The sequence below is a fragment of the Myiozetetes cayanensis genome, unplaced genomic scaffold, assembly GCF_022539395.1.
Source record: "Myiozetetes cayanensis isolate MyiCay16 unplaced genomic scaffold, myiCay2020 scf7, whole genome shotgun sequence".
NCBI lineage: Eukaryota > Metazoa > Chordata > Aves > Passeriformes > Tyrannidae > Myiozetetes > Myiozetetes cayanensis.
Window position 1 is genome coordinate 23,985,733 of NW_026087964.1, and position 21,547 is coordinate 24,007,279.

Genomic DNA, 21,547 nt, shown 5'->3' on the forward strand with positions numbered 1-21,547 from the left:
CAAATGGCTCCAATATAATTTACCTAAATTTTTCCATACAAAAACAGCTATCAGTATTTCCAGGAGTTCAGTCTCTGTGCGCATCCCGAGCGCATGCACTTGATGAGCCAGCCAATGTGTTCAGCTGAAGATTTAGCAGGAAAACACAAAATCCTCACAATTCTTAGTTTTAGTTAAATGTAAATTGCACATCCCCAAAAAGGACTAACACTATTTATTTCTAAGAAAGTAAAATAAATAAGTTTTAAAGTGGCCCTTAGCAGTGGACTACAGTTCTGCTGTTGGACATTTTGTAGTTGGCAGATCAGCTCAGCCTAACTAAATGTGCCTCAGACAGTAGAAACTTGAACAATTTTCTGATCTGTCCTAACCCAAGGAAAAAAAGTAAACAAAAAGTTCATGTCATCTTTGTATTGTGCTTGCAGAAAACTGCAGGAGCATGGATATTACCACCTTTGCCACAGACTAGTAAAAATACTGCAATGTGGCATAACACACAAAACATTTTAAGAAACAAGCTCTTCACAGCCCTTCAACTAAGAACAGCATTCTCACATTCTCACTTAGATGTCTGTTAAAATGCCTCCATGTACTAGTTTTTACGATTAGAACATGCAAACGGTACCAAAAAAAAAAAAAAGAAGTCCAACAGCCAACATTAAATAACGTAAACACGTTCCTGAAGAATTTAATGGTTATTTCCCAGTTTCACTCCAAGCCCTCAAGCCACTTGGTGAGTGTAATCTGTCCTAGACTCAACTATGGCTGTATACTTTGGCACAGAGTCAAAACAGAGAGGTTATTGTTTGATTTATATGCCAAGAGCCTCTTAGATAAAGGGCTAATGGCAGGCTGATAGATTCAGCCGTTGCATGTGGTGTTTATACAGACCCTTCTTTCCTCTCTCTCCTTTCTGCATATACTCCAGGAAGGCTGTGTCACATCAAGATCAAGTTAATTAATTAACTCATACTAGCATAATTTGATTGGTAAAACAATTGATTCACTAAAGGTCATGGGGAGTGCTGTTAAAACACCAACTTTTCTGCCTCAACAATGCATAAGGTTTTGAGATTTGCATTTTTCCACACTGCAAACGGGAATTTTAAAGAAATAATCCCCCTACAAAAATAGATGAAAGAAGCTATGAGAAATTAATCTGCCAATTACAGTGCACTGTAAAGTTCAGAAGATGTTTCAGTGCTTCATGAAATATTTAAGCAAAAAATAAATCAAGTCCTACAATAGAAAGGGTTACATAAATGAATTTTCTATATTGCTAGTTCTGCAAACTATTGAACTTTCCCCAAAAGAAAACTAAAGACCTTTCCTATGTGATATACTTTGCTACTTACTACATCTAAACTAGGAGTATTTGCCAGTATATTAAAGTTTCTGTACCATTAAAATACTTTGGAGCATAGTCCTATATGCCCAAATTACTCTTTATTGGATGTTAGAAAATTTCATTATCAAATTATAGAATTACTTTTCTGCAAGACACAAGCAGCATAAGTTTTTAATTAAAAATATAATTCCACAGAAAAAAAAGGATAATTAAAATAAGACTAAATTCTTAAGAGCCCTTTGCCATCAATTTATTTTAAAACACTTATTTTAAAAAACAGAAGTATAAAACAGGAGCTGCCGGGTATTTTAAAAACAGTTCTGAAATAACATTTAAAGTGTTGGGAATCAACTTGCAGCCAGCAAGGCTAATGTGCTGTGAGCAAAACTGGGAGCTGCTGATCAGCCACACAGTTCTACAATGGATTCTCCTCCAGATTACTTGAAATATCTGTAGTAATAATAAGGGGGAGAAGTAACACATTTTTATCAGGAGTTTATTGTTCAGTTCACTATTGTTCAGTATACAGATATAAATACCAAGGAAGTACAGTATTAATTGGATTAATACAGTAGACTTGTTCATAGAAAAGCAAGATTTGCCACCAGAAGTCAAAAAGTTTCATAATATTTTGTCCCATCTCCCCTGTTTTCACCTTGGCATGGATCTCCCTGTGGCAGTAACAGTGAGCCAGCGTAAAGAATCATGTTGCAAACCAAACTGGGAAGTGGAGAGCTTGCTTAGCCTACTCCTTGACGGCTGGGAGTGACTTCCAGGCAGCTCCACAGGATACAGCCCACGTTTTCCTTCATTACTGGTTTTTGTCTATAGCTGACTCAACATGGCCATAAAAAAAAATCCAACAGGCAGAGCACAGGGGTTACTCTTGGAAAGCTCTGGCTCACAAACGAAGGCTACACTGTTTAGTGTACAAGGGGAAAGTTGGTTAAAACAGAGCAATAAGAGAGAGAAGAGTTACAAGTTATTATATTCAAGCTATGATATTTAGATTCATAAAAGCGTACCTACAGATACTGACACTGCAGGGTAATGTTGTACACCCAGTCAAGTTAACTTAAATTTTGCCATCATTTTCAGACAAAAGATGATAAAACAGACTGCTAATTAATATTAGGAGAAGAGAAAATAAGATTCACCAGACACAGCCAGTGACTAAGATCAACAGTAACAGGAAAGTGTTCTTTGAGTTTGTTACTGAGTATCACGACAGAGTAAGTTTCCATTCACCTTACATAGAGGCATATGAAGTACGGAACAGATTTTGCAGGGACATAGTAGCAAGGTCAAAATATGCTGAGAACACACAAAATCACAAGTTCATTTCAGACAGACAAGAATTGTGAAAGAGTGATATCAAAACAGCTTTTAAACAACATTACCATTTAAAGTTGCAAAAGTGCTATATTTCATACAAACTACTGTAGCCCCAATGAAATCATGACTGCTATACTCCAAACCAGGAAGAAATATGTTCCCTGTTACCAGTAGAGCATGGGAGAACTTAAAACAGTTCAGGAGGTACTTACAAACACAGCAAACACACAGCAACCCCAAACTGTCCCACAAGTTCTTTGTTTACCTTTGTTTACCCAAAGCTCTTTGCTTTGGGTTAAATTCTTTTTCCCTCCCTCACAGATAATGGACAGTAAATCAGGCTCCTAAAATTTGACATATTTTTGGTCCCACAGGTGAACTGAATAACAATAAAATTTAACAATTAATTATTAAAAGGTTGGCAAGGATTCAGTTCACATCAGGAATTAATTAAAAAGAAGGGAAAAAATCCTCCTAAGAAAAGTAAATAACATAGCATTAGACATTTTGCCTTTTTTTTTTAATTAAAAAAATAAAAGAGAAAGTTAACTTTTTTTTGCTCATTCATGTATCTACTTTACAGATGGCCATACTTATAAATAAGAATATGTACACAAGTCTGATGAGTGTGGTCAACCACCATCTGAGGCTCTTGCCAAACCCACCATCTTCAGTTTTATCAAACATTTCCCAGTCCAAGCATCATGTAAACTTGTAAGGACAAGCATTTTAACCACAATCTTGTTTCATGTTGATCTAAATACATATGCTTATATATATATATATATATATATTATATATGCTGTGATACACACACAATAAGCTTTTTGGCTTCAGAAAGCCAAAAAGTTTAACATATACACTTTAGCATCTATGACACAAAACAACTTTCCTCGCTAATAACCACATACATGAGACAATGCAGCTGTGCATTAATGATGTTATTGAAAAGTAATGTAACTCCACTCATTGCTGCTTCCAATATCAAAGAATAATAATATAAATCAATGACACCAGTGTGCATTACACCAAAAAAAAATAATTCAAGCTAGCAGAAAAATAATTCGTGGCCTGTATTTTACCATAATAAAAGTCGGCACAAATGTATCCATGCACACATGCACACAGAGTATCTGAAAACTGATTTATAAATCTTCTTATTCTATTCCATTTACATAGACTAGAAATACAAAATTTCTGTTTCAGTTTAATACTATAACACTTGCTTAGTGAAAATTTTCTTGGAAAACATTCAGAACTTTTTTTAAAATAGAATTTTACATATATATATATATTCAAACTGATATCCTCTAGACAGACAGCATTTCTACAATGTTTCATCTGATTATACACAGTCAATACAGCATTTTCCTGTGTTAAAAACCAAAACTATCCAGTCCAATAAACAGTTAGGGGAGTATGGGTTCTCACCACCTTTGAGTTCTGTTTATTCTAGCTATTCCCAAGATCATTAATATCCACTTGAACCTGTAAACTTGAAGGTCAACAAAAGGTGAAACATAAGGAAACAATATAATATGAAGTATTCCACTGGATTACATGCTGTGAAACATAAAGGCAGTTTCCTTAAACTACATTTTTTTTCTTTATTCCTTAGTAATAGAAAATTTAAGATAAATTCTATATTGATCCAGAGTTTAATTTGGAGGATTTACAGAGTGACCAGCAATTCCTTTTATAGAGAAATTTTAAAATTTACCAACTGTGCCTTTCTAGAAAATGCTATGTAATCAGAACAAAATGAGTAAAAAAACATTCACCAAACAGTACACAGAAGAAATAAAAACATAGCCCCAAAATTGTAATATTGTATAAATATCACTGTCGCAAGCAACATAAACCCTTAGTCCACATTGATTTTTGCTGTTAAGTTACAACAGTGAATTGTTATATTACATGTATAAGCTTGTGACCAGCAACACTGAAAACACACAAAAGCCTTACAAATACATTTCTGCAGCAGCTATCAAATCTTTTGTTGTGAAGAAAATTCCTCTAAGCAAGTAAGGCTGCTCCAGCTGAACTACTGGAAGAAGCAACAAGACAAGCATGAAGTGGCTGGCAAAGGACCAGGCGCTCCCTAAATATATTTCTGAAGCCAGTTCTACTCACAGTCTGCAAAACTGACTGCCACTGATGTTTCACACCATTACATGACTACTGTGCAAACTGCAATATGCTTTTTGTCATCATGATGATGTTGGAAGATGTTACCCCCAGGCAAGTCTTGAGGGAACAAAGGCACTTTGGGATGGTAAGGGGTTAGGAAAAGGAACTTGTGCAAAGCTGTTGCTGCTTACCAGGCTGAAGCAGGAGTGAAAGGGAAGCATTAGTCATGCAAACAGCCTGGAACAGAAGCCATGCCTGGCAACTGCACCAACAAGAAACAGATCATCATCCTTGCCTGAAGTCCTTTTATGACAGTTAGTTACTGACTTCAAGAACCTCTGAAGTCTATAATCTTGCAACCAAATGCCTCTGATTGTCTTAAAATATGTGAATTCCAATGTGTCTTTTTCAAAAGTTGGATTATCTCAAAAACTTTACTGGAAGTCAAGTGTACCAATAAAAGAGGGATTTTATTAATCTTTTTTAAGGCTTTCTCTTTTTGATCTACAGCAAGTGTACTTACCAAACACAAGGTTGGATCATTTTAACCCTGCCTCCTGACACCCTAAGCAGAGGGAGATGGCAGTTTGCTTAGAGAAAATGGAGAACAAGCAAGATGCATCTCAGGAAAGTAGGGCTGGTTTTGACAGAAGCCGACTGATGTTTAGGTCATAGTAATCCTTGAAGTATTAAATCCCACTAAGCTCCATCTTGTATACAGACATGATTTTGAACACGTTCTGTGCAAAGAGAAAAGAAGATTAACTATCCCCTGGGCAAAGTGTCCTAGCTCTAAGATGTGGTCAGGACACTTCAAAATAGTTTAACTCTGTCCTTCCTCTAATACCTAACTGTTTCTTTTCTAAATTATGTTCTTTCAAAACACATAATGCATATTGTTAGAATTTTCAACTATTAGCCCCCTGCTAAGGTTGCCTCCCTTCTGCAACAGCTTCACAGCAGTCATCTCTGCAGAAGAGCCTTTATTACAGGCCACAGAACATTTAGCTACTCTAATACTTTTCCATTATTCAAACAGTAGTACTAAAGAGGCTCTTAAAACAATTATGATGATACTGGGACACTATGGATAGCTATGCATCGTACTTGGACTTGGAAAAACAAGTTTCAGCTCCAAATACACGGTAGTGTTGTCACTTCTTGAAAGGTATTCAGAACTGTATTGACTCAGCATGGGACCAGGTCTAGGAGTGTTTCTTCCTCTTCTTCTCTTGAACACCCACCCCCACAACCATAATACACTCTTTGGAAGTCTTCAAAGGTTTCTCCAAAGGGTCTCCTATAGAAAGGTAAGATGTGTAGCCTTGAATAGCATGTGGATTCATTGTCATGTAGTTTAAAAAAATCATAATAAAAAAAAGGCTATTCCAGCTGTCCACCACCATTCAAAAGCAAAAGTAGCATCTGATCTTCAGACCCCAGAGCAACAAATAAAAGCAGGCTGATCCAGATAAACAACCAAGCACACCTCAGTAATCGGAGGACTGCCAGAAACAAACCAACTGAGCTTCCAGATGAATGGCTGAAGCCAGTTTGCTTCCTTCAAGACAAACAAAAGAAAAATCACTGAAAAGCGAAATTCTTTCTACTTTCAGAAGTGGAATTGCTTATTGCGACCTGACCCACCCTGTTTTCCAATTAGCAGATGTGGATATACACTACTTCACAAAATAAAAAGAAGGTTTGATGCTGAAAGGCTTCCCACATACATCACAACCTTCTTAGCCCTCTTGGTCACTAATAAAGCAGCTCATCACTCCAGCATTGCCCCAAAATCCATTCTTGCTCCTCTAACAGCTCTCCAAACCTTGCAGGGGTGAAGGAAAAAAGTGTATGCAAATAATTTCCTAAAGCTTTCTCATATTCATAACCATCACTTAGTCCTGCCTGAGTTTCAACTGGCTGCCTTTTAGTCCAAAAAAATGGTTCAGTAAAATGTTTCATTCCTACAAGCTGCAGGACAGCTTATGCAGAATGCCAGACTGAGTTACTGTATGAATCAAATTAATTGAAAGCTTCTGAGTAGGATTTTGTACACTACTAGGTACAGCAAAATTCTTGCCACGCAGCTCTTTAAAATGTGTATATTAAAGAGTTACTTGTCAGGAATTTTAATTTTGTTTTTGGACAAAGTAATGATTTATATGAAATATAAAGTCTGATCCTTACAACAAACATATTACTTGAGAACATTGCATGTAACACAATAGGTTACATTACAGCATTCTACTCTGTGTTTTAAAGCTATTGCATAAGTTTATTTTAATAAAAATGATTCCAGGCAAAGAGCAGTTAGTAATGAGGTGCTGACAATTGAATCTACATTCAGGGATTGCATTGGAGTGCCAAGTTCACTTTTACAGATGCACTAGTTAGCTATCCAGTAGATGTTCTTGAGGCATGTAAGACCAATATATTTCGGGTCGCATCTGGCAGCATAGATAGATGAGACAAGTGAAAACATTTACCAAGAACACATCTGAAGTGTGTTTTTCTTATTAGAGAAACGTAAGAAAATATAACCAGATACCATGGAATGCCAGGAATTCCATCTCCTCAATGTTTTTGATTTACAAGGCCACTTTTTGGTAGTCTCCTTTGACTTCAAACTCTCTCCCTCACTTACTTGCCTAAAACCTTGAGTAACCAATGCAACCTCTTCCCTAAGCCATTTTGGGAGCTTAATGTACAAAAATATATCTTCATCACAGATGGAAAGACAGATCTTTCCATAAATGACTCAGTTACCACAAAAATCATTGCTGAGGAAGTCTTATGGCATAACTAGTTAAAACAAAGATACTCCCTTTATGAGTTGAGAACAAGTATTAAAGTAGATACTTGGAGATCCAAAGTAAATAATAAAAAAAAAAAAATCTGAAGCAGACTTTACATCTTAAAGATGAGTTGTTTGAACGTGCAGGGCCAGATTCTCTGCTATCATGTTGGTGAAAATTAGATGAATTTGAGGGCTTGGTCCTGCATAGCTTCATTATTCCCCTCTGTTACTTCAAAGTAACATATTTGTCATAGTTTCAGTTCAAACCTAGAGCCCTAGCTTCCTCAGATCTCATGCAAACCTAATATGGACAATTCTAGCTGTCCAAACTGACAGCTATTCAAAAAGAATAAAGCTCCAGCCTCAGGCTTTCATTTTTATAACCATTTCCATACTCTGGTTGATCTGTCATAGAGAACAAGATAAGGACTTCTGTCTACATTGCATATATTTACCCTGTGATCTGGATATCTTCTCACAAGCCCTTCCTGATACACTTCTGCCTGCCACAGAATGAGTAAGGAGAGCAGAATTTTGTTCTAATCCAAAATCTCTGGATTTTCAATCACTTTTTGTAGTCATATGATATTAACTCTGCATCTTCCTCCTAAGAAGGGTTTCTACAAGCAGTGTGTTGGGTGCTGTCTAATTCCCCATATACGCTTCTTACCACAAAACCAAATTTTTCAACCTGTGCAAAGAAGTATTTGAAGCCCCAACACATTCCCCTGGCATTAATAAGAACTGCAGCTTTTTCTGTCGAGGTAAAAGGGGTAACTGGAGCCTGAGCATCCACGTGTAGCATACACATTCAGCACATGCTCTGTGACTGTTTCCAGCAATCGAAAATGGCTCAATATGGATTTCTTTTTCTAGTTGCTTACTTAAAAAAATAGTAGAGTGGTGGGGAGAATTGGTTAGGTCATAAGACCTTTCTCTCCCACAGAGGATGGGAATCTTTACCAATTGAAGATAATTTTAGAAAATATATTCACAATCTATTGAAATTAAGTGATATCTGGTGTAGCACGGCCATCCCGTGAGTGCCCAGAGGTGGTCTGTTTTGGGGGTCGCAGTTCATTAGGGCACAAAAACTGGCTTGGTTTGGTCAATTTTCACAACCACTTTTGAAACTCTGAGCAGCTATAGAGTAGCAATACCCATTTCAGCGTCTCTTTACTACACTTCAGGAAAACACGCACACAGAGAGGCGAGCACTAGAGCTAGGCATTATGAATCAGATTCCAGAAGATCTGCCATCTAAATAACAGTCATGCTAAATATTACTTACCCATGCCAAGTAACAGAAGAGGATGCTTCATTTTTGGCTCAATTATAAAAAAATAAAATCAATAGTCATAAAAAACTAAACTCAGCTGTCATGTAAGCATTCATCTGTATAAAAAAAAGTATTTCAATGTGCACAGATTCTGTCTACTTTCCAGAGTAAAAGCATCTTCAAGCTCTGACAGGTAAATAGCTCACTTCACATTAATTTCAGCCTGCCTAAGCTTTGATTCCTGTTTTATATTAAGTCTGGAATCAAGAAATAACCCCAATCATATAGTCAAAACTTACAACCAAACCTGTTGCCAACAGATAATACCATTTCCTTCCCAAACATTACTTCGTCATCCAAATGAGCAGCTGTCATTTGTTCTTCTCATCACTCTATTACAGCACATTTTTCTCAGTTGTAAGATACAGCAGGATTACTTTATAGTATAAGAATGATAAATCAAAACACCCCTCCAGGTCACTCAGTCACTCTCTGTTCTGGCACTATGACTGAACAGCAAACGAGAAATTCCGCGGTATGTAATCAGGCCAATGCATATCACTGCATTTTCAAACCTCACTGCTGGGGTCATTCAGGAGGCAAACTTGAAGGCAGTTGGCCAAGCAGAGTAAGAGCTAGTCTAAGAAAAATGTCACAAAGTCAGCCAAAGCAATAGTCGCTGGGAGATCCTACCATAACACAAGGAAGATCAGAGCTCACTTTGGAGAATCATAAAGTCTACCTAAACACTTTCATGCTGCTATTGAGCTCTGAAAACATCTGCACAAAAAAATGCACTGTAGCTACACCGAGAGAAAAGAAGTTTGCTAACTTAAAGAGGGGAAAAAAAGAAACTCACAAAATTCACAAACAAAGGCACTAAGGGAACAAAAAAATGATGTCAGTTTTAAAAGAAATGCTGCAGACAGCCAAAAAACCATCACCCCTAATCAACTGTCCTGACTGCAGACATCAGTAGTTACCGTTTCTGATAGTTAATCAGAAAGAAAGTTGTCCTTCTTTATATCTTGCAAGGAATGTACCTGCAGAACAAAACACAATTCTAACAAGGGAACAATTAGACAATAAACTAGCTGAGGGACTGCACTCACTGAATTTCCTTATAAGCATTAAGTTACCTTGCTCTGCTAACCAGCTGCATACTTGGAGACCTTTCAATGGTTGGACAACTTCTGGGTAACACTCAAATTTATTGTAACTTTCCATGGATAAAGGAAAGTCAGAAATTTGGGACTTACTCAGAGATTATATTGAGAATAATATAAATACAGGGAGTCTTTCTTCAGAAGAACTAAGAATATGTTTTCAAAAAATTAGGCATGAAGGGTTCTGATTTTGCCATTTTCACCTAGCTGGTTCTACAGGCAACAGTATCTGAAACCTCTTGAACCTTGCACTCTTGAGGATGGCTATGGTAGTGTCAGAGGGCCAAGGAAAAGAAATCTGAATTCTGTCTGAACACTTTCATTACTAAGCCTGGGTATCCCAGACAAACAGGGCAGTTAAAGGTCCTCGAAGCACAAGGAATAAAGTCTTGAGCAGTCCAGCTTCCCATAACCTCGAGAAGGCCTTTCTGTGGGCTGAGAGGCATAGATAAGGAAGAACTGCTCAGCTGATGTCGAGAGTTTGTCAGCCCAATTCTTTCTTTATCTCAAGGAAAATAAGCTTCAAGCTTTCCCTTATCTAGAAGACAACTTCTAAGGTTTCTGAGCCCTGTTATAACAGGCGATTGACAAAAACATGGCACCTATTAGGCAGGAGAATGGTCAGATGAAGAACCCTCACAAGATTCCTCTGTCAGTTACTTCAGCAAATCTGTTACTGCAACAAACTGGGGTTTTGCTGAGCAGCAGCAAGGTCTTCTAGCAATGTTGCATGTTATACAGCACAGGTAAGCTGAAGGTCTTAACCTCTTTCCAGAATTTTCCACTCTCAGCACACCCCTCTCACCCCTTCCTTTTTTCCATTTCAAAGAGGTCCCATGTTCAAAAGATCTAAGCAAATATACACATTTATTGTAAGATATAATAAATCTTATCAGCTTGTTCATCTCATCCTGTGGCAACAGTCAATTACGTTCATTTGATTCAGGCTGGTTTGAAACTGAGCAGAAAGTGTCTCCTGGAAAGCTTGTCTTGACTGACAAACCCCAGAAGCTGATGCAGTCAGGGCTGTTATTCCCAACAAGAAGATGCCTTGAGAAATTTCAAACAATGAGGAAACTGAATGGGCCTCAACTCAGGACTGTACTCTAAGTCCCTATGAGTAAAATAAAAGTAGTGAGCAAGAAGGCTGCCAGTCCTGGAGCATGATGGCAGTGGGGAATACTGTGTTTGGGGCATTCCTACTTGGGGCATTTACCACTTAATGAAGCATCTCCTGGCTGGATTGCTGAAAAGGAAAAGGTACCAATATAAAAACCCCCTAAAGCAATTTATCTCCCTGTAAATGGACCTTAGTAGCACAACTGAATTTCCTTATGTCCTAGAATTTCCCTGTCCTAGAAGCACAGAGCTGGGCTGCAATTTCACCTGTCATTGGTGAAAGAAAGTTTCAGAGTTTTATTTAATGCAACATCATGTCTGCTTTTCATAAATTCTGCAGTTAAGGCCTCCTTTTCTCTACAAAAGTGCTGCTCCCTTGTACAGAAAGGCAGATAGGAAAAAGCTGCATGGGTAGTGACTTTTTTGGTTAGTTGGGTTTTTTTTTGTCTTGGGGGGTTGAGTTTAGATTTAAAGCCGAGTTCATCAGAGGACTGCAGCAGAGGTGGGAGGTCGGGTCCTGGGAGAGCAGGAGCGCGCAGCTCCCAGCAGGGGGAAGTGTCCAGCAGTGGAAAAGATGGAGGAGCAGCCCAGAAGCAGCGACAGGCAAGGAGCCCCGGGCAGGCAGCATCCCGCTGCTGCCAAACCACCGACAATGTACCGAACAGATCCAAGAGCGGTTTTCAGCAAGCAGCTGTTGCTCTACCCGTCTGAAAGAGCCTTGCCATCCGCTGTTTTATCTTACCCTTCCTCCTCTGCAAGACTCACAGTGGATGTGAAGGAATATAGTCGTGACATCTGGATTTTCTTACTGTGGTATTAATGTTTCCTCTTTAATATTAACATTCCAGAAAGAAAAATTACTCTAGTTTCTGCAATAAATTTTCAGCTCATTCAAGAATAACACTGTCTCAAATTACCTTCTTATAACAAGTTTTTATAAACTCATGCATACAAAAAAAAGTTATGGGTTTTTTTCTAATTAATATCTACAGCCGACATAAAAGAAATACTTTAAAAAAAACTGGAAATACAAAAGAGATCCAAGAAGTATCCTTACAAAGCTCAGCTTGCAATTAATTCACTGTTACAAAAAAAAAAAAAAAAAATCACTGATATCCTTCAGATGTTTGTTGCCTGGTTAAAAGCACAACCAAACAAAAAAACTCCAAGAACCATGCAAAAAAAGTCTATGTCCCAGCCTTAAGGGAGACTTTATTCTCCTTACAGTTCTAATTCTTGATGCTCTTTTCTTTGCCATACACGCACAAAAAAATCTTTCATTTGAAATTCACATCATACATTTGATTGTTCAAAGAATACTGCAGTGCGTGTAACAGTGAGCACTGGAACTGCTCTTCCATCATTTCACAGGAAAGGAGGCCAGGGAGATACAACTTAAAACTGTCTCCTCTTCCCAGTGCCACAAAGCACTCCTCATAGGAATGGGAGGGACACAGTACCAAAGAAAGGACAAATGGAGATCCTGCCTTTGATTGTTCTGACACCCTAGCTCTCCTTGTAATCATTTGTGTTATTACTGGTACCCTCCCAAAGACCAGAACCCTAGGATTTTTCTGCCTTGCAGTCTTCAAACTTCCTGAGAAACTCCCTGTTTTACTGGTTTAAAAAACAAGTTCCTCAAACAAGGACTACACAAGGAATCAGACACAGAAAGAAAGTGACCTGTCCAAGATCACACTGCAAGCTGACAGCAGAACCAGGACTGGAATACAAGTCCCCTCACTTGATGGCCTTCCTTTACACTCCAGGTTGTCCAAGTTCCACCTGCACCAGAAGAGCACTGCATCAGCACACCACACCCAAATGCAAAGGTGCAGCTGGAGTGGGGCTTCCTTCTCCATCCAGACTGTAACAATTCTTAAAAGTACTAACTGGTCCAAAACATGAATAACAACCTCAGAACTAAGGAGGACTGGGAGAAGCACATATTTTCAACTGTCATTAACATGAGACACTGAAATTTTACCATTCCATCTTCAGGAACATCCTAATTTTTAATCAACTTCCCCCGGAATGCCTACTTTTCCACCCCTCACTCATTGTGGGTGCTGTGTCTCAAACACTTGGCCTGTATATCAATGCTTTCTGCAAGAGTGGAAAAACAGGTAAGAAATCTCTATTCAGCAAGTTCTTGAAATGTGCATAAGGGAATTAAATATTCAGTTTATTCAGCAAAACAGCAGAGCACATCAAAAGTGTTCCTGGGTAGTAGAAGAGCAGATTAAAAAAAGAGAAAACACAGATATTCCTTCAATTGCCCACGGTGTCATTTAACTCTTTACTTCTTGTTCCCATACACCACAGACCTGTGGCCAGGATTCAAGCATCTGAACCCTAATTTGGGGCTTTAGAGAGCCATGGGGCCTCCATGCACCTCAGTTACCAGCTTATAAGACATGAAAATGATAAACTTCCATCGAGATAAACTCATTACTGACAGCAGGATGCTTCCACATGCTAAAAAAAACAATCTGCAAAACACAAGATAGGTGACACACAAACGTGACCAAAATGTTATCAAATGTACAGGATGGATTGCTGACAAATACACAGAGCTTGACACTCATCCAAGCAGACAACTCCTAGACGGCACTGTGTGTATGCTTAAAAATCAGGAGCTGAAATTTGGAAGAATCTCTCCAAAAATTCTGTGTGGGTTACGAAAATACAAAGGCCAGCAAGAGAACTGTAATTAATTTTTTTAAATCACCTCTACCACTAAGATTTCACTTCTATCATGTATCATTTGTTTGAAAGGACAGGATGGCTACAGCTTTTCTAAATCAGAAATCAACAGTTCTGATCAAGAGTGGATGTCTTTAGATTAAATGTCTATGACGTGTTTCTTTTCTGTTATATACATCCATCTGTATATAAAAATGAATAAAACATTTTGACACAATTCTTAAAGAGTGTAACTCTACTAACATTCACATTGGAACAGCAACATGTCAGTGACTACAGTAGGGCAAACAATTACTCTGTGAGATTTTTGAGGCTAATTAGACTAACAAAATCTGGAACTCTAGAATGTTTTTTCTTTTAAGAAATTCCCTTCCTCAAAAAGAGAACACCTTCAAAGTACAGTAACTCAAGCAGAATATGGTATTTACATTTTCAACTAAATCTTTAAAGAAGCCCATTATTTCCTTAGATTTTAGAAAAGAACCCTGCTTTATTTCACCACACCAATCATAAATTATTCATTAATTCTGTTTGCTAACTCTGTAACTGAGCCCAGATGTTTCTGCTGGAGTGGCATTCCCCACAAAAAGTTAAATATAGTAAGCTGTGTGGAAGGACTAGACTCTCTCTCTCTTTCTCTCTCCCCCCCCTCACCAAAGCATGTTCAAATATTACTTGAGAGAAAACAAAGAAAACATAAAAATATTCTGAATATGTGAGTCTGAAACACCACAGTCTGATCATAAAATTTCATGTAGAAGAACCCCACACATTCCGTTTGGGTGCAATCGAAGTCACTGCTCCTGTTCTTGGGAAAGGTTCTGGTACTTTCACTAATCAGAGTAAACAGAAAATTTACAAGTAGAGGAACACTCCTTGCCATGCATCATTTACAGTCATAAATCAAGACTTAAGTTTTCAATTATAAGACACACTTCTGAGCCAGCTACCAATGGCAATAACCATGCTGATGAGAAATTGAGAGCATCCTATGGAATTTCTTACAGAATTGACACAGAAACTTACTGGTGGGAATTTTTAATCCATTTCAGTGCTTCAGAAAAACAATCATTTTACACTAGCAAAGACGATTAATGTTGGTGTTTATAATCCAACACTGAGAATACAGTCCTGTTGAACAGAATGACAACTACCACCTTCAGCCACGTGTTCAGCCACTGTTACAGTGTCTAGTACTCATCAATTCTCTCAAGCTCATTTTACAATGCTTATTTACAAGGCACCAGCTGCTGTCATCCAAATTTGCCACACTGGCATCTTGTAGTCAAATCCTGTTGTTCTTTAACCAGCTGTGTCCATAGAAGACTTTGCAAAATACATTGTCTAAATGTACTGTTAATACAGGGGCCAGCAAATATACAAACAAACCTTCATGTATTTATATACTATTAACCACCTTAGAACACAATAAAACTCTGCTGGTTATTCCTAAAAACATGAATATAGGACTGAAGTCATAATTTCACCATGGGAAGGCATATCAGTACTACTTTCAGTCTCCTCAATGTCAATGTTAAAAAACAATGCAATAATAGCATAGGCCAGCAATAAATATCTATTTTTTCCCTAGTTCATGCTGTCAGAATTTTCTTTATTTCTGGTAGCTACTCAAAGTTAGCATCAACAGCTACCGCAGTTTACTACCACAGACAGTGATCTCTTCATTTTGCTACATAGACAGATCTTAAGGACATCTCACTTCTACTTCAAGGATTGGCTGGAAAGCAGAGAGTGAGAAGAAAAGCAGAATAAATTTTATTTAAATTAGCCACCCCAGCAGCAACTTACAACTGAGTCCCCTTCTATGAGGGAACATTTCCCCTCGACTCCTGCAGAAGAAGTGAGTTACACAATATGAAACCTAGAAACTGGACCCAGTTGCAGCATGTGTGGGAGATGGAAGGTGTCAAAGGATCTGGAGGTTCTCAGAAAATAATGTGTGTAATGTTGGAACAGTGGAACTCTGAAATCTTTGCAGAGTGGGGGGGATGGGGAGAAGGAGAGAGGAGGAGTTGAGTGTAGGTTTGAAACACCAAAAGGAGTCAAATCTGAAAAACAGAAACTATATTAGACAGCCTGCCTTGAAAAACCATTTTCTAATATATGAGGAGAACTCTATAGTAAGAGAGAAAAACTTTTAATCTCCTTTGCACTGCATTAATTTCTAAAGCACTACTGAGCAAAATTTTTTTGTGTGGAGTGAAACCAGAACCTGGTGTATTTTCCTATTTATGCATAATAATAGAAGTTGCAGGAAAGTTTAAGTGGACAACTAAATTTAGAAGGTGAAACATAAAATCTGATGCATTATGCATGTAAAGTCTTAGCTACAAATTACACATAGCTAAATACAATTGTTCAAAGTTACTGGGTTTGGATTGTTCTTGTTTAAGCAAAAATCAGGCCCTCATGAAGCTGTTTGTACATCTGAATTTGTGCCTTATTATCCTTCTTCACAGGTACTGTGCTTGAAAACAGGAATAAAACCATAAAGTAACTGGTAGTCTAACAAAAATTTAGCATGCAGCTCACTTTATAATCATAAAGAGGCCTATGGGAAAAGGAAGTCACAATAAAGACCTACCTGTTTGCATGACCTGTTACTTAGGCAGAAAAAGAAATGTCACAAGGGAAATTCCTGGTGTTTGCTCTGTACTGATTGCTACTACAGTAATCTACAAAAATTTAAACAACTCAAATCTAAAAGGTCTTGAGATTCTCCCACTTTTGGAAGTCTTGTCTGGCCTGGTCACTTAATGCACACATATAGATGACTACATTACAGCAGAATTATGACCAGTTGGTGTTTTGTTGTAAGCCTGACTGATTCTTTTGGTTTGGGTTTGGTTTTTGTTGGTCGGTTGGTTGGTTGATTGATTTTTTTAAGAATTGTTCTCTTGTTCATTTTTTTAAAGAAAGATAAGAAACACATTCAACACTTAAAAAAAGAAAGAAAGAAGAATGTTTACTTTGGTTGTGCTAAGCAGCCAGGTGCTATAATACTGCAGGTTTCATCTGTAGTTTGCAATGCTGTAAGTTCCACCACGTTAACCTTCACATCAGTCTTGTGGCCAGGAAGTTTGGGAAGCACAGAAAGTATCTTCTCTGCAAGATTGTCACCATGATGACCTACTGCTCCTGTGAAAAAAGAAGAAAAAAAAAAAGACCCAAAAACTATCAGGTGCATAAATAGGAAAAAAACAAAAAACACCAAAAAACAAACACAAGGCATTGAAAACAAAATAATAACCACGTTTTGGGGAGAAGGACACTGGTACTCATAACATCAAGAACCACGTTTACCTTTTCAAAGGTATTTTGCTATAAAAGTAAAATTCATTTCTGGAATGTGTGAAGTTAAAAGCTCTTCTAAAATTTCAGAAGGATTAAATTAAAAAGCACACGTTAGTTTTACAACTGTTAGATATTCACTGATTTTGCACTTACGCATGAAAAACATTTTTCTTTGCCTTAGGAAGTTGTTAAATAATATTTGCAATAGTTACTAAAACAAGCAGTCAAACATTTATATATACACACTACATGTGCACTATACTTTTCTACCTAAACTAATAGCACTGTGCTTTAAAGAAACGTTTGCAGTTTGCAAATAGCTACCCAGACAGGTTGGCCTGATATTAAAATAAACAGTTACCAGCGGTATGTCACCACCAAGATCATCCCTTCTATATGGACTGAGGGCAGCTCAGGTGAAACAAACATGAAATAACTAAACCAACCCAAGTTACAGAGTATACATTGTCAATCTGACTGTGTTCCAAGAGAAACTCTGAATTCCAGCTGGCATGTTTTCTCCAATTTTCCTGATTTCAAACACACACGCTTTTTTTTCCGTTCATGAACTCTCAACACAGGTGCTACAGCCAATTTCTAAAATATTAGGACAACTGTGAGCCCAGTCAAAGCAGAAAAACATGACACACACTACAGATCAAAAAGTCAAGAGAGGGGGACTAGAAACCTTATTGTCTTTAGGTCAGAGACAAGTTGAAGGTCTTTATATTCTGCCACTTAAGCTACAGTTCAGCCACCAACACAGGGCTGGACAGCAGTGCTGAGCTTAGTATTGTTCTGGCTTTAAACAGAAAAACTGGAACTTCTGACACACCACTGAGCTGCAGGAAAAAGATCTCTCAGGCTACGGTCCCCCTCCATCAAAGTCCATCTGCATGGCACCTTATCTGCTCTTACCTTTTCATAGTTTCCAAAGACAGAGGAGGTCTGTTTCAACAGCTGAAGTAGTTTCACATGGTCCATAAATTCAAACAAGGCCCTTACATCAAAAACATTTGTAACGTTAGGTTATTAACTGCTCTTGAGTAAGCAGAAGACTGTCTCCAGTGATTCTATAGCAACCAGGTATCCATGCTGTAAACCATGGGTTTTCATGGTTTATCCACTACTGTGAATTGCAGAAGTTGAAAATAGAAGCAAGGATGAAAGAGGAGGAGAAAAATAAAGTCAAACTCTGTGCTGGTAATGCCTTCATCCACAGAAGGCAAGAAAGGCACACGTGTTCAGCATGTGGTGGTACTGCAGTGTGGACACTTGACCGCTCAGCTGGATTATCTATTTATTTCAACAAAGACTCAGTGAATAGTCACAGAATGACAACTTTCTCTTCTACCATCCCCAGCCAGATTTAGACCACTGAAGTACAGATGAAATGAGCTGGGCTGTCTTTGTGACTTCCTAAACCATCTTGCTCTCTAAAACCCCTACATTCTTCCCACCAGGTCAGTCATTTGTATGTCACACTGCAACACTTGCCAAGTTACACAGGGAAAACAAACAGTAACCTTTTAAACCGCCACCCCCACATGCTGGGAGCAATGTCTCTCTCTCCATACCTGCTGCATGCAAGCAACATGTAGCTAGACAAGACATTTGGCTAAACTAGAAACACCTTGAATGCAAATAAAGCCACATTAATTATTATCATTACTCCTTTCTTCCTGGCATATGGGGAATTCTCAACATACTCAAGTTGATTCATGAACTGTCAATACCATCTCAGTCTCTTTCCCACAACTGATATTCCTTGATAGTAAAATAAATTTTTAATCATCAAATAAACCACAGAACATCTCCTGGAGGTTTTAAAAATCACTGTCACCCCTGATCAACTACACAAATTAAGCAAGACTGAAAAGACAGTCAAACCTCAAAAGCCTAGGACAGGAAATCACTTTCCAAATGCACTGTGACTTCAGCAGGGCGTATGGGACTGGTTTCTGTCCTCTCTGCTCATCACTTCAGAGCACAGCCACTCAGTAGCTTCTCATGACCAACAGCATTCAAGGCAAGTGATGGTCTTCAATGTTGACAATGTGCAAACAGATCAGGCATTAAAGTGACAAGGAGAAGTTATCTGACCACTGCAAAAAAGAAGTCTTCGTGCCAGGCAATATCAGCCTTCAGGATACAGGAGATCTTACATATCATGCTGTTCTAATTTCACTTTTTTTTCTCATTAAGAGTTACAAACTGAAAGACGTGACATTTCAGATAAGCTGTAGCTGGCACAATTAGCAAAGTCGACCAACCAACTCTTTTAACAGAAGCCAGGAACTCATTACCTGCATCCCCTGCTTCCCCCTAGAAAGGCATCAATGATAGGAATACTAGAAAATACTTTCCTAAGCTCATTATGAGCCCTATGTCATACCACTTGTGCTCCAATTCTTACATTCTCATACTAGCTCTACTGTCTGGTTCAAAACAAAACCAAAACAAAAAAATAACACATTTAAGGAACAACTGTATACCACAGAAGCATCATGAGAGCTTGGGCAGTGGGAAGATTCTAAAGTCAGTTGCTAAACATGACGAGTTTGATTTAGAAAGCAGTTCTGCTACAAAAGCATTGCTCACTAGCCAACAACTGATGCAGCTAATTTCTGCTGGGAGCTTTTCCCTCAAAGAAAGTTTCAATATAAGTCAGTGTGCACTGTCACAGTATGGAAGGCATATCTTGGCCTCATTATCACGCTTTTTTAACATCTACTGTTTTACCTGCTTTATAGATTAGTTCATGATGGGTGATTATGGAAAGACACATGGACCAATTCATCCTAGTTTTCACGATGTTTAAACACTGCACACTCACCCAATGCTTTTCTGAATAAGATCATCACTAGGAAGACTTTACAATAAAGAATTCTAGTGGGACAATTCCTCTGATGCAACTTTCTTAAGCAACACATCACCTCTGTGAGAATAGTTTAAAATATCAGAAGATAGAAATGTTTACATCTATCCCTTGAAAGAAGATAGATATTTGGGGCTCCAGTTCCTTATCAGTGTTTTGACATATCCCTTAATCCAGTGCTAACCAATGCTGGAAAGCAGTCTGTATGTTCCCAGGAACCACTGTGTAGCATTAATGGCAAACTAGAGCACCCTTCTACTTTGCCAAAAGACAGATCTACAGTCTCCTTCATACACATGAAAGAACATAAAAGTAGTCATTACCTGTCCCACTATGCTAACTACTGAATCTTACAACAACCAATAAAAAAGAACTCAAACTCCTCCCTCCTCCAAAAATACAATTTGCAGTCCAGCAGTAGGAGCACAGAAGTCTGCAACCAAGCACAGCAGCAGAGTACTGCCATAAAAATAGGACAGATTCCCTATCCCTCACAGACAGCTATTGCAACATACATAAAGAGTAGCAAATTTGGAGATAAGAAACACTTAAGCATATGTTCAAGGTTTGTGTAATTTCTAGGTATTCTGCATTGACCTAGTCACCTGCAGTTTTCTTTAACGAAGGAAAATTCATTCCATTTATTTGCTTATCCCTGTAAAGCCTCTATAACAAGTAGAACATCTGAAGCATTTAGAAATCTGTTATAAACATTTATGTTCCCATTATATGATAGCCAGATCTTCACAAACCACGCCACAGCAAAGACTGCACTCAGGCCTGCAGTACTGAGTGTCCATGCTACTTTCAGCTGCCATCACTCCTCATACCTGCAGTCTTAATCTTGAGTAACCGTAATAATTTAAGCGTCAGTTCCCTTCTGTGTCAAAGCCCCAGTTTGGTTTAAAAAAAGGGGACTACTGTATTCGATAGGCCTCAGTATCTATGTTTCCAAAGCCTCAGCCTGGATGGTAAAGAAGAAAAAAGACATGGGTTTGTTTTCTCTAGAAAGACTTTAGTGTCAATCCACCAATGCATTAACCTGGAAGATGCTGTAAACAAAAAGAGCATGAGTAAAGCACTGCAAACTGGAAACATGATAAATACAATGAAAGAAATAGACAATTAAAACCAAACAATTTAGAACAAAAATAATCAAAGAGAGAGATTAGTCAGAACCAGACTTTACCAGAAAAGCATGTTAGGTTTCACTGTCATCCTCCTCTATGAATGGGATTATGCAGTAGCACAATTAAGGCACCTGTGGTTGCTCCCAGGAATTGAAAGGAAATGGTACCTGCACTACGTTCATGAGCCTGAACTTATTGTATCTATTAAAACACTGACAACATTACAACCAGTGCAGGGGAGTGACGTGAAGATGATGCCTGGTTGACAGTGAGGGAGATGATACAGAAAGTTAAACACAAGTTGGCTGTGTGGAAACATGCCTGTGATTTTGACAGACACA

The 21,547-nt window shown here is 38.2% G+C and overlaps 1 protein-coding gene across 1 annotated transcript in view; it reads right to left on the bottom strand.

Moving 5' to 3' along the window:
* The window catches only part of SCFD2 (sec1 family domain containing 2), a 191,041-nt gene that overhangs the window by 165,193 nt on the left and 4,301 nt on the right, over positions 1-21,547 (bottom strand). The window contains 1 exon segment of the mRNA XM_050337840.1: positions 16,874-17,042. Within this exon segment, the coding sequence (XP_050193797.1) occupies positions 16,874-17,042 (169 nt within the window).